Source organism: Halictus rubicundus, chromosome 10 (genome assembly GCF_050948215.1).
Source record: "Halictus rubicundus isolate RS-2024b chromosome 10, iyHalRubi1_principal, whole genome shotgun sequence".
Lineage (NCBI taxonomy): Eukaryota > Metazoa > Arthropoda > Insecta > Hymenoptera > Halictidae > Halictus > Halictus rubicundus.
The window spans coordinates 4,128,096-4,143,294 of record NC_135158.1 but is presented as its reverse complement, the minus strand read 5'-3'; the positions used below and the strand labels follow the sequence as shown (position 1 = coordinate 4,143,294).

Here is a 15,199-nt window from a genome sequence, read left to right as displayed (position 1 = left end):
CCTTTTACGGGACACGAGACCGAGCGAGCGACCGGCAAGGCACAAGGGGATCGTGACTCCCTGAATCGCTATCGTTCGAATAACCGAACGTGTCCCTGCAAATTTTCCCTTTTCTGCAACTTTCTCCATTTTTCAGCTCTCTTTCTATTTGTTAAAAAGCAGGGAAAGACTCGCGGTTGCGAAACAGCGCCCGGTAACCTGCCCTGCAAATTTTGTTCTGGTAAAAATGAGAGAACTCTGACCCTTCGAGCTCCATTTTGTCCTCTCTTGATATACTCAAGACATTATTGTCGCTTTTGAGTATGGTAAACGAGTAACGTTTGGATCAGCTACAGCCAAATTAGAGATTTGATTAAGGAAGGTTACGGTAGGCTATTAGTTGGACTCTTCAGGGGTGCCACGATCGTCCGCCATCATGCTACCGATATTTACGTTCGTGCATCATCGCTCGTCAATTACAAGCTACCCGTGTAACACCGAGAACGCCGTCGACAGACAGATTATGCGTCGATCCGCGATCGATCGCACCGAATTCGCAAACATTGTTCGCTAATTGTTCAATAACATCATTATGCCGCGACGGGGATGGGCGATGACCACCGCCAAACATCATGCTAACGGTGGAAACGCCAAATCAGAATTACCAATTTCTCGTTCCACATTCAACGAAATCATGGAGATGTTTCATCGAAAGTCATCAAGTCGATTCATTCGTGCATCGATCGAATAAAAATCAAGTGTAATTTCACAAATACGCTTTCGTAATTCCAGTAGGAAGTTCGAGAAGAGCTCATTTGATTATTTGCGAATCCTTTAGGTCCTGGCCGTACATTGTAGTGTCTCGAACGCAATTTCAAAGCGAACATACAAAACACAATTTTGAAACGCTACTGTGGTCCAGAATCGGAATAGACGCAGGAAGGTTACAAAATTATGTCAACACTCGAAGGTAATATATTCAAGAGCGAAAAGTGGAAGTTTTGTTGCACGCGTGCAATTTTTGTTCTTTCTACTGACGGCAGGTGCATATTGTCGCATTTTAAAAGCATTTCACAGAACGCCGACCTTTTTGCACGTTCTGCATAGACTGGAAAGCGTGGTAGAAACAAAAACAATGCGGATTGCATCAATTTCGACGAGAAATCCTAATTTCGAGTCCTATGTCTTCTAAAAGCATAGTCGCGCGTCGAAATTGTTTCTACTCCAAAGCAAGCATCTTTTGAACAATTTCTAAGCATCTAGAACAAAAATCCGATATTAACCATTTGAACGTTACATCTTCTATAAAGATTATCAAGCGCCCCTCATCAAAGTGCGCGATGTGCGACCATTACCGAACAGCCCCGGTTAAAAATGTCCGTTAAACCGTAAAGATGACACAATTGATGCGTCCAAATGACTCCGACCGCATCTAAATCGCGGCAATCTCGGCCGGCAATTCATCAGATCTCCGATTTCCCGGATTTCGCATCGCCGATTGTCCGGCAACGTTCGCGGAACACTAAATCACGATCTTTTGCGCCTCGCGTCGCGTCGCGTCGGGCGCATCGGCCTGCCGCGATGGCCGTCGCTCAAGGTGACTGTCATTAATCACGACATCGGGAATCGCGATACAAAAGGCTGTGCGCGCCTCGGCTCGGCATCGGTCGGGGCGGATCAGATCGGATTTCGTTCAGAGAAATTCAAGATTTTCTGTGCTCGGAGCGCAGCGACGACGACGTTGCGACGACGGTGTGCTGGCCCGCGTAACAGGAGATTTCACATCCTGCCTTCGCGCGGACGAGTCCACGTTCCGCGACACGATCGGCGAACGACTGACAACAACAAACACGGTCGAGCAAGAAGAAGAAGAAGAATAGAAGGAAAATATAATACGCGGCAGGAATTCTTTCCCGGTGAGTGCGAGACCGACTCGCAACATTCCTAAGAACGAACGGTCGAACTGTGTCAGCCGGCTAACGACTTCCACGAACAAGCGTTCTGCCTGCCCGCTAATCGGTCTTCGGTTATCGTTAAACTGGCAACGCGGTGCCCGATGCCAGCGAACGTTCGTTGCCCTAAAGAGAGCTTGCGATTGCGCCGTTCGGTTCCCAGACGCACTTTCACTCGCCGTGTCTTCGAGCTGTCATAACCGGGACGATTTTGACGAGCTTCCGTTCGGAATTTATTTGTTGAGCCTCCGAAACCTTCGGCATATTAGTTTCATTTTTCTCCATCGCTGGATCCATTTAGGATTCACTCGTTAATCTTCTGTGTCCATTGTTTTCAATTTTTATTACTGTCATTACACTTGAGACGCATACCGTGGTCGTTCATTTTTATCGCTGTCATCATTTAGGACACTTCAAATAAATTCAAGAAAATGTAGTTTAATACTCTGAAGTATATTAACCCTATTTCTGTTATTGCTGCCTTTGTTTTGCGACACTTTAAATTAAATGGACAAGAAAAAACGAAAACGTATGAAGAATAGCTTCTCGTTAGAACGATTGACAATATCAGTTCACGTTAAACATTTTTCAATTGTACACTTGACGCCGAATCAATCAAATTCCGAGCGAGAAACAATGTGCCGAGTGGAAACAAAGACAAACATATATTCCATTTGATGTCTGCAAAGCTAAACAAAGCAACGATGTGTGACACGAGTCCGGACAGTTGGACAGCCGAACACAAACGAGAAAGAAACAGCAGCGGAAAAAAAAAGAAAGAGAGAAAAAGGCATAATGGAACAATTTGCACGGTCAAAAGAATGAAATTTCGCGAGTGATCGATTGGCCGGTGCCAGGCGTTGCGCTGTGTTGCGGTCCGATTTGGAAGGCTCGTTATGACGGGTCCCTAATTGGAGGCGTAACATGCAATATCGAGCCGGGTAACTGGAACGAGACCGTGCCGCGGAATTAGTATCGCGAAAATATACACGGTTTTTCACGGGCTCGCGGTTCGCGCGAAACTCCCGATGTGCGTAGAGGCGTTAGCGTGCTGCGTGTAAAACACAGATTAAGCCCGAGAGCCTGTTGCGTTCCAATTGAGCTCCCGGCAATTGGTCACGCGCGAATTACGTTATCGCATCTCGAAGGTGGTACCATAACGTCTCTCTTTCTCTTTGTTACACGGTCCTCTTTGCCGCGATAATATACAGCGTGCGCGCACGATTAGATCGCGGGCTCGAAATCGTAAAGATTTTTACGCCCCGGTGGCACTAAATCACGCGAATGTTACAAAACAGCTCAACGTTTACGCGGGCAAAGCGTGCAGAACGATCCTACGTGAAAAACGTGGCGGAAACTGTGAAATAAGCTTTCCCCCCACCGCGGTACGTTTTCGAGAAATCGCAGTTTGAAGCTGGCGCGTGCTTTATTCCGCGCGCGTGTTAAGTGCCCCCGCCGCTTCGTTTTCTGCGAAACGAAGACACGTACGCGAAAAATGCACTGTGTAATTTTGATAGCGTTTTGCAGGCAGAATGGCACACTGTTCGGAGAAAAACGTCTGGAGCTGTGTATCGAGGAATTTCTTGACGTTCCTGCGAAAGTCTCCGAGGAATCCTAAAACAGCTATTCACTTGTACACGGTGAATTCGAAAACTACCTGAACTGGAATTAAATTTTCCCGCTTCGCGATGAACGTACATACAAAGGGTTAATTTAGCAGATGAGCCCAATGGAGGAAGACGGTTGTGTTCGTGTATAAATGTTCGCGTGCGGAACAGTTCTTTGCAAAGTGTTGCCGCATGGAATTTGCGATTGTGCGTTATCGTTGGAAGCGAAGAGGATACGTTTCCGGAATCGGTGGAAATAGGAGAAGGCCGCGCGATTCCGTTGCGTGAAAACGGACAAGTGTAATTATACGCGATATTGCTCGTGTCAGTGCAAATCAACTGCGCGTTTAATCCTCGTTAACGAACTCGTCGAATAATTAGAAACAATTAACGGCCGCGTTCGGTTTGTTTTGGCAGCCGACCACGGCACCGTCGCGCAAGAATTAGATTTTATATATCCTCTCCTCGATTTCGCAAGCGTACTTTCACGTGTCAGCCTTTTTTTTTTTTCTTTCCACGCGCAAAATCGCGACGCTGCCGATGCTCGCGCGTGTTGGCCTGTCCGCTCGCGGACGCCTCCAGGTGAAACGCTCTGCCGTTCTGGCTCCGCCAACACTCCCGACAAAAGGAACGGCCTAAAACGGGCCCCGGCTCGACGAAGTCGAGGAAAGTGACTGCTAATTTGCTTTCGCATGCGTGAAATACCGGCGACACTAGGTGCTGCCTCGGCCCCGTGAAACTATGCCCGTGGTTCTTTTCCTTGTACAACACGAACCGACTACTGTAAGCGACGATCGCGTAATGCGAATACAAAGGAGCTCACTTGGCACGACTCTCGGCCGCTAACTTTCTGGATTTGCTGCGTTTCACTGCGAACAGTGGAAGTTTAACTGTTGTTCCGAATCGCTCTCTCTGCTTAATCTCTTAACATTTCATATTTATCTGAACACATCATCTACCGGCAATTATCCCGTAATTTTTGAAAGTCCACGGGCCTCGGATTTTTTAATAGATCCTTCCACAGCAACAGAACAACTCACTCTCAATAATGCGATCTCGTCATTTCGTTTAGGATTAGTTTATAAAAGAAGATTTTTAAGCTCTTTTGCTGCAGCATAATTATTGGAAAACCTGTTAATCGGCTTCCGGTAGATAAAGTGTTAATTCAGAGAATAATTCGTTCACTTTATCATATCATTGGGATAGACATTGTCAATTTCAACCTATTAAAATTTCCAACAAAAAAAGAAATAAATGTCTATGCGGATCCTGTAGCTCACAATTAATAATAATAAACTGACGTATTTTATGTTGCTATTTCAGTTGCTAATTGTAAGACAGCTCGTTCCTTGCATGCTATATTTGGGGCTGGATAATAATAGGTGAGACGAACAGGTAGAGAAATTAGTGTGGTCGTAGCAGAAAGTGAATTTCAAAGAATTTCGTCTGAAATGGCTAAACGGTTGATGATTTCATCTCGCATCCTGTGGCCTACATTTGCATCTTGCCTCTAGAACCTTCTTCAGATTTTAAACTTTCAGAATTCATGTTTTATTGTAACGTTACACGTTTAATTATCTTAGGCCAGCCTTATTGCGGGAACTAAGTTTCTTCATTTCATTTCCTGACCTTTCCGACATCAATTACTCCGATTCCAGTAAATTCCGGCAAAATGAAGGGAAATAGATATCCGCGGCATGAACTTCTGAACGACCACAGGATATCTCTATTTGATACTCACAGTAATTAATTTCACAACTGGTTCACTTTTTAATTCAGAAAACGAAGCATAATCGTGGTGAACACTCATTCCAAATCTTTTAGAACCTGTCTTCAATCAAAATCTTCAATCCTCCAGCTAAAAATGGTACCAACACAAAAATGTGTGAGGAAGATGAAGGGCAAACTGACCAATTACACAACCAGCTAATTTTTTAATTTAAAAAATGGGACTCCAACATGTTACATCTTTGAAACCATTGTCCATTAAAAATCTCAAATTCTTCAGCTGAAAATGGTAGTAATACTACAATATACGATCAGGATGAAAGACGAACTAGCTGATTCCACAACCAGGTAATTTTTTTAATTGAGAAATCGAAACACAACCTTCCGATCCTCGGTTCCCTCAAACTTTCCGGTCCTCGACTCAAATCTAGCACCATAACGAGAACAACCGACCCCAACATGCGCGTAGCGAGCACGTGCGAGTCATTAGGACGATTATCGTCTGCATCCAGTGCGACGTCCTGGCGATCCCCCGAGTCGTTAGATTAATCTGGATCGTTAAGAGGATCGGATCGGTCGGGGCAGTCCGTGTAAAAGTGACGTTGTTCGACCGAGTCACCGATGATCACGAGTCTCGAGCGACACGCCTTCCCATTTAGTGTTTATCGCGGTTATTATGCATCCGTGACGCGGTCCGTGCCCCGCAAAACACGAGACTCGGCTTTCGGCCGATAACGCCGCGGCTCTTGAAACGGTGTTTCCGATTGTCCCGTTAATTGAATCGATCCCTGCGATCGTATCGGGTCTGCACACAAAGGAGCGGCCATTTGTGGACCGCGTGCGCGACCATAATCGCGGGGTCCTCCAGACGAAACGATGTCGGCGTGACGTACCCGCAAAGCAAACTACCAATTCAGTGGACTAGGGAAACGAAACGTTATTTCCTAGAGATTCTACTTTTATTGGATCCTGCATGTTTTAAACTATATGATTCTACATCGTTTTCGTTGTTGTTAATGCTCTTGTAATAACTAACAGGGTCGTGGAACGGTGCTGTAGTTATTGAATAGTTTTCCACATGACTACTCTGAATTTTCGAAATTCCGGATCTAGCATTTCACGCGCAGTGAAATTTGTGAGAAACGAAGAGAAAGTGACGAGACTGTGATTAATCCGTTTTCACGGAGTCCTTTTTCGACTGCAACCGCCAGATCATCCTCGGAAACAGACAACTGTCTCTCGCTGGAATTCGTAATTCATCTCCAATAACGTTAATTCACTTATTTTCTCCGTATATCTCGCAAAACTGACGACTAATTTGCACCCATTCCACATTTGTTACGTTCGTGAAAATGCAGAATGCATGTAGCAGATTGCATTTCACAGACAGCGTGCCGCTTAATTTTCCTGAACACAGTAACACGTTCGCGATTTGTTGAATCATATAAAGAAAATGATATTAATATTGTGCGTGTCGTTATTTATAGTTCTGACGCGTAGCATGATGTTCGGAGAACTTACACCGTTCCCGTGACGATATATCATTTCATGTTTTATAAGAGAACACACAAAAGTACAGTCTGTGGCCTGTCTATCCTGCAGCAACAATTCTTGTTAACAGAACTTACATTTCTGTCATTGTTGTTCCTCCTATCTACTATTTGCTTCGAACTTCGTCCTTGTCAGCACAACGGAAGAGGAAACGAGACACATAGAGACCAACATACGCGATGACTGTCGTGGCTAATCTGCCGAGGAGTCAGCGCGGCAAAGTTCACAGCGTGATTTTTTCCAGCACAAATTTCGCAGCAAAACACCACCCCCGCTACTTGATCGAACTAGAAGAAAAAGGTCACCAGCTTCGAAGAGGATTTGCTCAGCGTCGATCCGTCGATCGTTGACGCCTAACGGGACATCAAAATAATTCAGCCCGGGCCTGGCTATCAAGTTCTCCCTCTCTCTCTCGCTCTCTTGAGAACAAAGTGGTCGGAGCAGCTTCCCTCTTCGTTCCCAAGCTCTAGCTATTTCATCATCTTTCATAATTGTTCAATAACATCGCCCGCGAACGCTACCACTGGAAATGCCGAGTCGAAATTGCCCATTTGAAACTTAATGTTTCGCATTCTGTGAAATCAGAGAGGAGCTCTCTGAGAAATCATCAAATAGATTCAATCATTCCTCGTTGAAATAGAAATTAGACTGCACTTCAAGAAATACGCTTCAGTGTATGATTCATCCTAGGAAATTATAAACGAGTTGCTTTGAGTGCTCGATTAAGGATCAATCTTTCAATTCCTGACAGTGGATGACAGCGTTTTAATTGTGATTGAGAAAAAAAATGAATTAAATCCTATTTCGAAACGTTACTACGGACTGAGAATACTTCGAAACCGATGCAGAAGAACTGTAAGATGAGGTTAATACTCAGAGATACCATATCCGAGAGCGAAAAGAGGAAGTTTCATCGCGCTCGCACAATATCTGTTCTTCTCTTGACGTCTGATGAAGATTGTCGTGTTTTGAATGCATCTCACAGAGCGTCGATCATTGCACAGACTTCAAATAAATGGTAGAAACGAAGATAGTGTCAATTACATCAATTCTATGTTCGTATAAGCATCGTCACGTGTCAGAAATGTGCGTCTTCTTCAAACTACGCATTACTCGAACAGTTCGAAACCAGTGAAGTAAAAGTTGTTGTTAAAACATCAATCGTTTGATGTACAAACACCGTCATGCTCGAGAAATGTTTCTGCTCCACATCGAGTATTGTTCAAACAGTTTTAAAATAAATAAGTCAACAACTTCGCTTGAACCACTAGTTGTTCGAGTCCTGTGTCTTTTCGGAGCACTGTCCTGCGTCCAAAAATGTTCCAACATTAAACGGAGCGTCGTTTAAACAATCTCAAAGGATCGAGAACAGAAACGACTCTTCCACTTATCCAGAGCAAAAAAGTCCCATCAAATGATAAAATGATCGCGATAGAGGCTCGGAAAACACAGGACCGGCTACGAAAATCAGTGACGGAAAGAAAGATAGATCCCACCGAACGTTTCGCGAACCCGATCGACCTCCGCAAGAAGGTGTCGCTTACCTGGCCTGCCAGGCGGTGAAGTCTCCAGGTGGGAAATTCGTCAGGTTAATCCGATGCACTTTCGAGCGCGATCACGCCGGTGGATCGCAGCTGGAAAAACTGGGCCGAGCGAGCAGATAGCTTGACACTCGAGAAACCGACAAGAGCCGAATCAAACAGAGCAAGCAACGTGTGTCCGCAAAAGCGTGTGTGCCGTTCAAGAAAAATCCACGCGATCGTGCGTCGCGGCCGGTGCCGAGCCGACTGACTGACTGACTGACTGACTCCGCCAGTCAGCACCGTACAGTCACCGCACTTGCATCAACACTCGCACACACACACTCACACACACACACCGGTTGGCATCCACACGAACGTTCACGTTCACATCTACGTCCGCTACCCCCGCAGCCTCTCGCTTCCAGCTCCATTCCAGCGGCCTCTCCTCGTGCATCTCTCGACGAGGCCGGGCCCTCTCACAGAGCCGAGCATCTTTCAGCCAGCACGCCGCAGCTGCCGGACTCCCCGAGATCGTCTTGCGCCCGTGGAACCCTGGAATTCGAGGGGAATTCCGGGGATCCTGTCTTTTTGCTCGGATCGACCGCCCGGGTCCTGCCTGTGCCCCAATTTTCGGGATTTTGGGCCACGAACCTCTGCCCCGCCTGGTTTTTTTCGACGGTCGTCCTAAATTCAATCAGCCTTTTCGGCTGGAGAAATTTATACAATTGTCTGGGGGGAACGTACCGATGAAAAGCTGCAACCGAAGACGTAAAAAGATGCATTTTTCCCCCTCTCAGTTTCAGTAAGGCTGTATCATTCGAACTTTGTGTGCCTCATAAATATTTCATTGATGAAACTATTTACCTATATCGGTAAAGAATTTATGCAACGATTTTGTAAAAGTTCGCCAAAACGTAAAAGAATGTACGTCGGATGAAAGTTGACAGTTTAGTGGGGGGAAAGGTTGAACAAACTTCATATTACTCGCTTTTTATGTACTTCGTGAATACTTCTTTGATGAAACTGGATACCCATGTCTATAAAGTCATGAATTTATGCAAAACTCGCATAAAAATCTTTTTATCGGTGCACAGTTTACATCAGCCAATGCGTCATAGTTTTATGCTGTCATTCGAAAATCAATTGCCACGAATAAAACCGATTAGAAAAGTTAGAAAGTATGTGGGTATAAATCTCTTTCTCTCTCTCTCTCTCTCTCTCTCTCTCTCTCTCTCTCTCTCTCTCTCTCTTAACTATAATAATTGTTCTATGCAGTGTACATATGATGTAAAGCAATGCAATATTCTCTGTAACTTCAAGAATGCAAATCTGTCAACAAAAAAGAACAAATACTTCTCTGCACACCAAATATCAATTTCCACACATCGTAACAACAGTACTTCAGTCTCATTTCCATCAATCAATCAAATTTCTCAACACACGCGTAAAGCACTCATTATCAGACTAGACGACGAAAGAGTAACATTCTGAATCTTTTCTTTGTCTCATTCATAAATTCCTTTGTCCGGCACGTTCGCGAGCCTATGACGAAATTCTGTACACTACCACTCAAAAGTATATAGACAAATAGAATATTTTATGCATCTATAATATGAATTAATGTTATCGAACGATACTTATCATTCAGTTCTCTCACAATCACTCTAACAATTTAATTATTCTAATCCATCGAATGCTTTCAATGCTTGAAACAATTAATTTCTAAAATTTATCTACGTTCTCGAGGCGTGCTGACAGTTCATATGATTTCCTTGTTTAATTATGTACCTAACACGAACTAATTATGTACCGTATACACTATTATTATTATTGGGGAGACATTCAATTTAATTATCGCTGAAGTATCTTTACAGAAAAAAAACGGAACACGTAAAACATAGTGAAATTCGCTCGTGATTTCGTAACAAACGTCAGCTAATTGCAATTAAGAAAGTGTCTGCGTGCCTACGTCTCGAAAGAGCGGCAGTGTATACACATAAATCATCGAACGAACGACCAGAGATACCGGGGAAGATAAAATGACGCGTTGCGAACGCACTTTGAAACGGGTCACAGAATGCAACCGGAAGAAGGGCAAGAAACGGAGTAGCAAGCATTGAGGGGATCGCGAGGCCCCGCGATAAAGTGTTTACACATCGAATCGATTAGCATCTTTCGTTCAGATTAATGAGGAATCGACACTAATCCTCCCACGGGTGCCCCGCGCGCCACGATGCGGTAATTAAGCCACATATCTGCAACTGACCGAGATACATCGGTGCGTTGGTTTTGATTTTAGAGGCAGTCGAGCAGCATGCTATAGCGTGCACACCCTGTTCAATATTTTACCGACGAACACCTGGAGAACGCGTTCTGCCGTGTGTTACTTTAGCAGTTCGATCAATTAACCGGCCCGTTAATTGGCCGGGCGAATCTTTGCCAGACGGATAAAACTCGACGTTTCGTTGACTCAAGCTAAACGAATGCACTTTTCTATACTCGAGCAGAATTGGAACACGATCCACATGCTCAACCAAGGTTGTACAGGCGAGACCGATGCATCTGCTTTATCCACCGACGAGTGGTTGATGGGCATGTCGCTGCATTTGCGATGGTTGCAACGCGATGCTTCGCACTTCAGCTCAAATAGGTTTAATTGATGAAACTGTACAGTTCAAATTTGTCACGGTGATTGCTCGCTCGGCTCTTTTAAATTTTTTCTTGCAACCAAAACTAATTTGCAATAGGTTCTTTAATGGCTTGTACCACTTTCGAAAGAAGTGTACTAATTTTCTTTGAAGTAGCTATCCCAAAAGAATTTATTAAATTGTATTACTCAAGGAATTGGTGGAGGACTGTTAAGTAACTACTCGTAGGTAAAACGTTAACAGTTGTTGCTTCAGAGAAATAACATTGATTGGGGTTGAGAACAGAACTCGTAACCTACAGATGGCTTTAGGGGTGGAAACTCAATATATTTGTGTGCCACACAACGCCCTCTTCTCGTGGACCAAATATACGTGTAAAAAAACGGTCGGATCCATTGTGGTACTGTTTCAGATTATTGCAAAACATTTTCGTGGACACCGGTGCGCTTTATCCATTGACGACAGCGTAGCGCCGCTCTATTCCCATTTCTAGATCCCTTCCTACCTCCCTTAGATCGCCCGTTCCCTTCTTTAGATTCCCTTTCCGTCCTTAGATCCTCCATCCCTTCGCTTCCCTACATCCTCCATTTTCACAAATCGTCCTCTTCCCATTCCTTCTCTGCGTTAGTTGTTTTATTTGGGAGGGCATGGTTCAAAAGAATTCAATCGGGGAAATAGATCTATTATAAATAAATCAGAGCGAGTCGAACATTAAGTACCCTGAATTTGTTGTTCTTATAAACATAAAGATATTGATCTTTGTGTCACTGAACCATGCAGGATTATTGATTATTGATTCATTCATCATCTTTGAAGAAACAATAAATAGAATCCTGTCCGTTGCAATAAAAGTCAGTTAAAACATGCAGCTTATTTAAAATTAATCAAATGTATAAAAAACATAAATTATATAGCAGATGTGAGTATTGTACTATTAACAATGTCAACCTTTAGTGACAATGAACTATGTTTCTCTAAAACATACTACACAATAGAAAGAACATTTTTAACATTTAATCTCTTTCTACGATTAATAATTACTTTCTTGGAGAATATCAGCCGTGTATAACATTACTCAGCGACAATATTTTCAAAAGCGCGTTAATATTTTCGGAGAGCAAACAATCGTCTGAAATCGATTTCGGCACATCGATCAGCGCCTCTTTAGCGCCGCTCAATTTTTTGAACGCATTACGAGCATGCGCTAGCTCTGTTAAAACGTTTAGAAAAATCTCCTGGAAGAATAACAGTCGTCACTAATTTTATCGCATCATAATGAAGTTTATATATTTACCTCTGTGCCACTATAATTTGCAATTCCGACACATGCTACGAATCCTCTCCCATGAGTATAATATCCCAGTTTACGTCTATTCAATCCAAATCCAAAAGCCACATTTTGTTTTCTGCACATGTCTAGCAATTTATTCACTTCGTCGTCTAATCCATCTACAATCAAATATTTTTCATTTTGAAATTACATTGTTTAACCTTTATCCTGGGAACCCCCTATGTTTAGTTATCTACCTGAATGGTTAGATTTTTCGTTCGTACGCACCTTTAAGCTCAACCTTTTCGATATCAGGAGGAATAATCACGAACTTAAGCTTCTTTAATTCACCATGCTTCCTTGTCTCCTTCAAACCAGAGTAATAACGACGTTTGTACAACGATTTATTCGGATTCCTTTCGTGATAACGTTTCTGCAACCTGGTGATTTCGCGCAGAAACGTCTCTAGCGCGTTCGTAAATCCCGGGGTTAACATGTTGGTACAATATCTGCAATTTATATACTAACTTTACAAAAGTGAAAGAAGCAACAATTTCGCCGATGACCGCTTGGGATCGCAAGGCCGAGGAGAGGGAGGAACAGAAACTTGAAAAGACATTTTAATAGTATCAAATATATTATTTATTACGTAAATAAACGTCAGTGAGCCAAGGATACAAATTTCATAGAACACTATGAGACAAAATGTAAGTTGTGTATAGAATACGAAACAGCTTGCCAACTGCCTAGGTACAAGATGGAGATACTTACTCTCTAAAATTGCTTGAATACATCAAAAAGTTGTTAATATTTAGTTGAACATTGTCTTCCAGGTCTTCGTGAATAATCTCCTGTTTAATTTCTTGCTTAATGTCGTCTTTTATTTCGAGGGACAGCGTCTGGTTTACGATATCGTCTTCGAATTCATCGTCATTAATCTGAAAAGTATTACATCTTCCGTTGTTCGCCATTAAGGTATTTAACGTGGGCCTGTTTCGAATGTGACAATCTCTTATCTTCCTGATTATGTCTGGTCTATAGTCCACCGAGGTCTCCGACATATTCTCTTCATTTTTCTCTCTGTAATCTTTGTCGTACAGTGTCATCGTGCACATGTGATTTACACAGTCTACGTCTATTTCTGGATCAGCCGTGATACTCAAAGAATCAAAGTCAATAGCATCGACATCTTTACAGATAGCCTGCAGCTTCGCTCGCTCAAACTCCTCTCTCTTCTGCACATTGATTTGCACTCTCATGTAACGGTTGGAGAGAATTACCCTCTTCAGCTTGGAAGGTTTTTTGTCTTTGGAAATTGGTACCCTAACTTTCCTGAGACTCCAGCTGGAATTTCTCATGATTGGATCTGTTCTACAAGAATTCCCCTTGTATATATTGATTCTAAATTTCGGTAATTCTTTGTTGTTCAGCTTATTCATGCATCTGGTGCTCTGCAATTAAAGTTACATTATATACTGGTCTGATTATTGTTGTTATAGCCATTTAATGTGTGATGTTTACCTCTAAAGCTTCCTGAAGATTAACGTAAATTTTATCAGGTCTTTTGAATCTTCTAATATTTTTTGACCTCCTTGGCTCCATGTCTAACTCTGGCACTAAAACAGTTATAGTAGGACTTTGAAAGCAGTATCTGTTCACTGCAACCGAATTTTTGCTCTTAACTACTGCAGTGCTAAGCTCAGGGTATTCTTCGCTGTCGAGGTTGACAGTGTCGCTTGTTTCTTCCGTGTTGTTCAGCTCCTTCTTACGTGCAGGATGCCTTACCTGGTTTGTTTGACATAGGTCTGGCCACAAGTGGTTTGTGTTACCATTTCCACTTGTTCTAAAAGAGCCATTCAATGGGAACATGTGAAAATTCTGTACAAATCGATTTCAATGGATATCATGGAAATGGGGCAATTACTTACTGAAACGACCATGTCAGATTCACAATCTGCGATTTCAACATTCTATATCACTAAAAAAATACTGTTGTCGTGACTTTCTTTGTAGCTGCACTGTCTACTGGTGTGACTCGATCGACGTTGCCATTTCTGCAACGAAATCTATTCATAATTACTATGGACGCCCTTCACTATCATCAACTACGCAAAATGTACGTCACTGGCTACACGAAGTAAACAAAACTGCAGCTGTAGTGGCAAGAAGTTCTATACACCGCCCTCTGTTGGGGAAAATGCACCGTTAAGTCACAGACCACAGACGCAGACACAGACTGTGCATGCAATCATAGACGAGGTATAATCTGGTATAATCTCTGGTATAAGAGTAGACCAATCACCATATGGGGTTTCGTGTCTCACGATCTGAAATACCGACATCGTTAACAACAACTAGATTTCTTACGCCCTCTACGCTGACGAACGACAAATGTTGCAACTAGATCCACGAGAAGCTTAGCCCATATACCTATTATATAATAAATGAAAGGACCTCCGATCGAAGGAATACCAATTTTAGACAAAAATATCAACTTTAAGAAAAGGAACTTTTGAAAAGTTCCGAAGCAAATTTCAATTAGAAATCCAGGAAAAAAGGTGACGATGAAAAACTGTGTTTTTCGGTTAGTAATTCAAAGGAGCTTACCAAGAAACTGAAGGAGGACCAGGGGAAAACAAGGAAAGCATTGAAGCTCATCCCCTTGGCTCATCCCGAGCTAGCCTAAAGTAAATTCTGACACAATTCAATTGAATACACAAGTTTTTATAATTAGTAAGTCTTAAATTCTATTTTACAATGTTATCGCAAATTATAAATCAGCAGCTATTAGCTCGATATTATTCTCTATTTGTAAGATACTAAAAGTTCTTACAAATAGAGAATAATACCGATTGCCCAGGTCTCACCTCGAGGAGGTTGCTGCACGGGAGACCCGAAAGGAAGCCAGAAGGAATTCAATACGCTTCCTTCTGACTCCCTT

At 42.9% G+C, this 15,199-nt stretch overlaps 2 protein-coding genes across 4 annotated transcripts in view; both read right to left on the bottom strand.

Annotated features, from left to right (window-relative positions):
• LOC143358462 (uncharacterized) overlaps nt 1-8,772 on the bottom strand; it is a 93,968-nt gene extending 85,196 nt beyond the window's left edge. For 2 of the 3 annotated variants that reach the window (XM_076795634.1, XM_076795635.1), the window contains exon 1: nt 8,362-8,772. The gene's annotated coding sequence lies outside the window, so the exon portion shown is untranslated. The remainder of the gene's footprint in view (nt 1-8,361) is intronic. The other variant, XM_076795636.1, reaches the window with a different exon arrangement.
• A 2,518-nt stretch (nt 8,773-11,290) lies between these two features.
• On the bottom strand, nt 11,291-14,410 carry LOC143357682 (uncharacterized). The gene is made up of 6 exons (XM_076794216.1): nt 14,187-14,410; nt 13,780-14,101; nt 13,030-13,709; nt 12,547-12,767; nt 12,283-12,437; nt 11,291-12,223 (listed from the first exon to the last, which is right to left on the bottom strand). The coding sequence occupies exons 1-6, from the start codon at nt 14,225-14,227 to the stop codon at nt 12,044-12,046; spliced, it is 1,599 nt and encodes a 532-aa protein (XP_076650331.1). The 5' UTR covers nt 14,228-14,410; the 3' UTR covers nt 11,291-12,043.
• Nucleotides 14,411-15,199: the final 789 nt, after the last annotated feature.

Bases quoted from the DNA above. Each gene is read 5' to 3' on its own strand.
- LOC143357682 (XM_076794216.1), bottom strand. From the start codon at position 14,227: ATGTTGAAATCGCAGATTGTGAATCTGACATGGTCGTTTCA. The intron at 12,438-12,546 runs GTGCGTACGAAC...ATTTGATTGTAG, and splicing joins CGAAAAGGTTGAGCTTAAAG to ATGGATTAGACGACGAAGTG. The intron at 12,224-12,282 runs GTAAATATATAA...TTATTCTTCCAG, and splicing joins CAAATTATAGTGGCACAGAG to GAGATTTTTCTAAACGTTTT.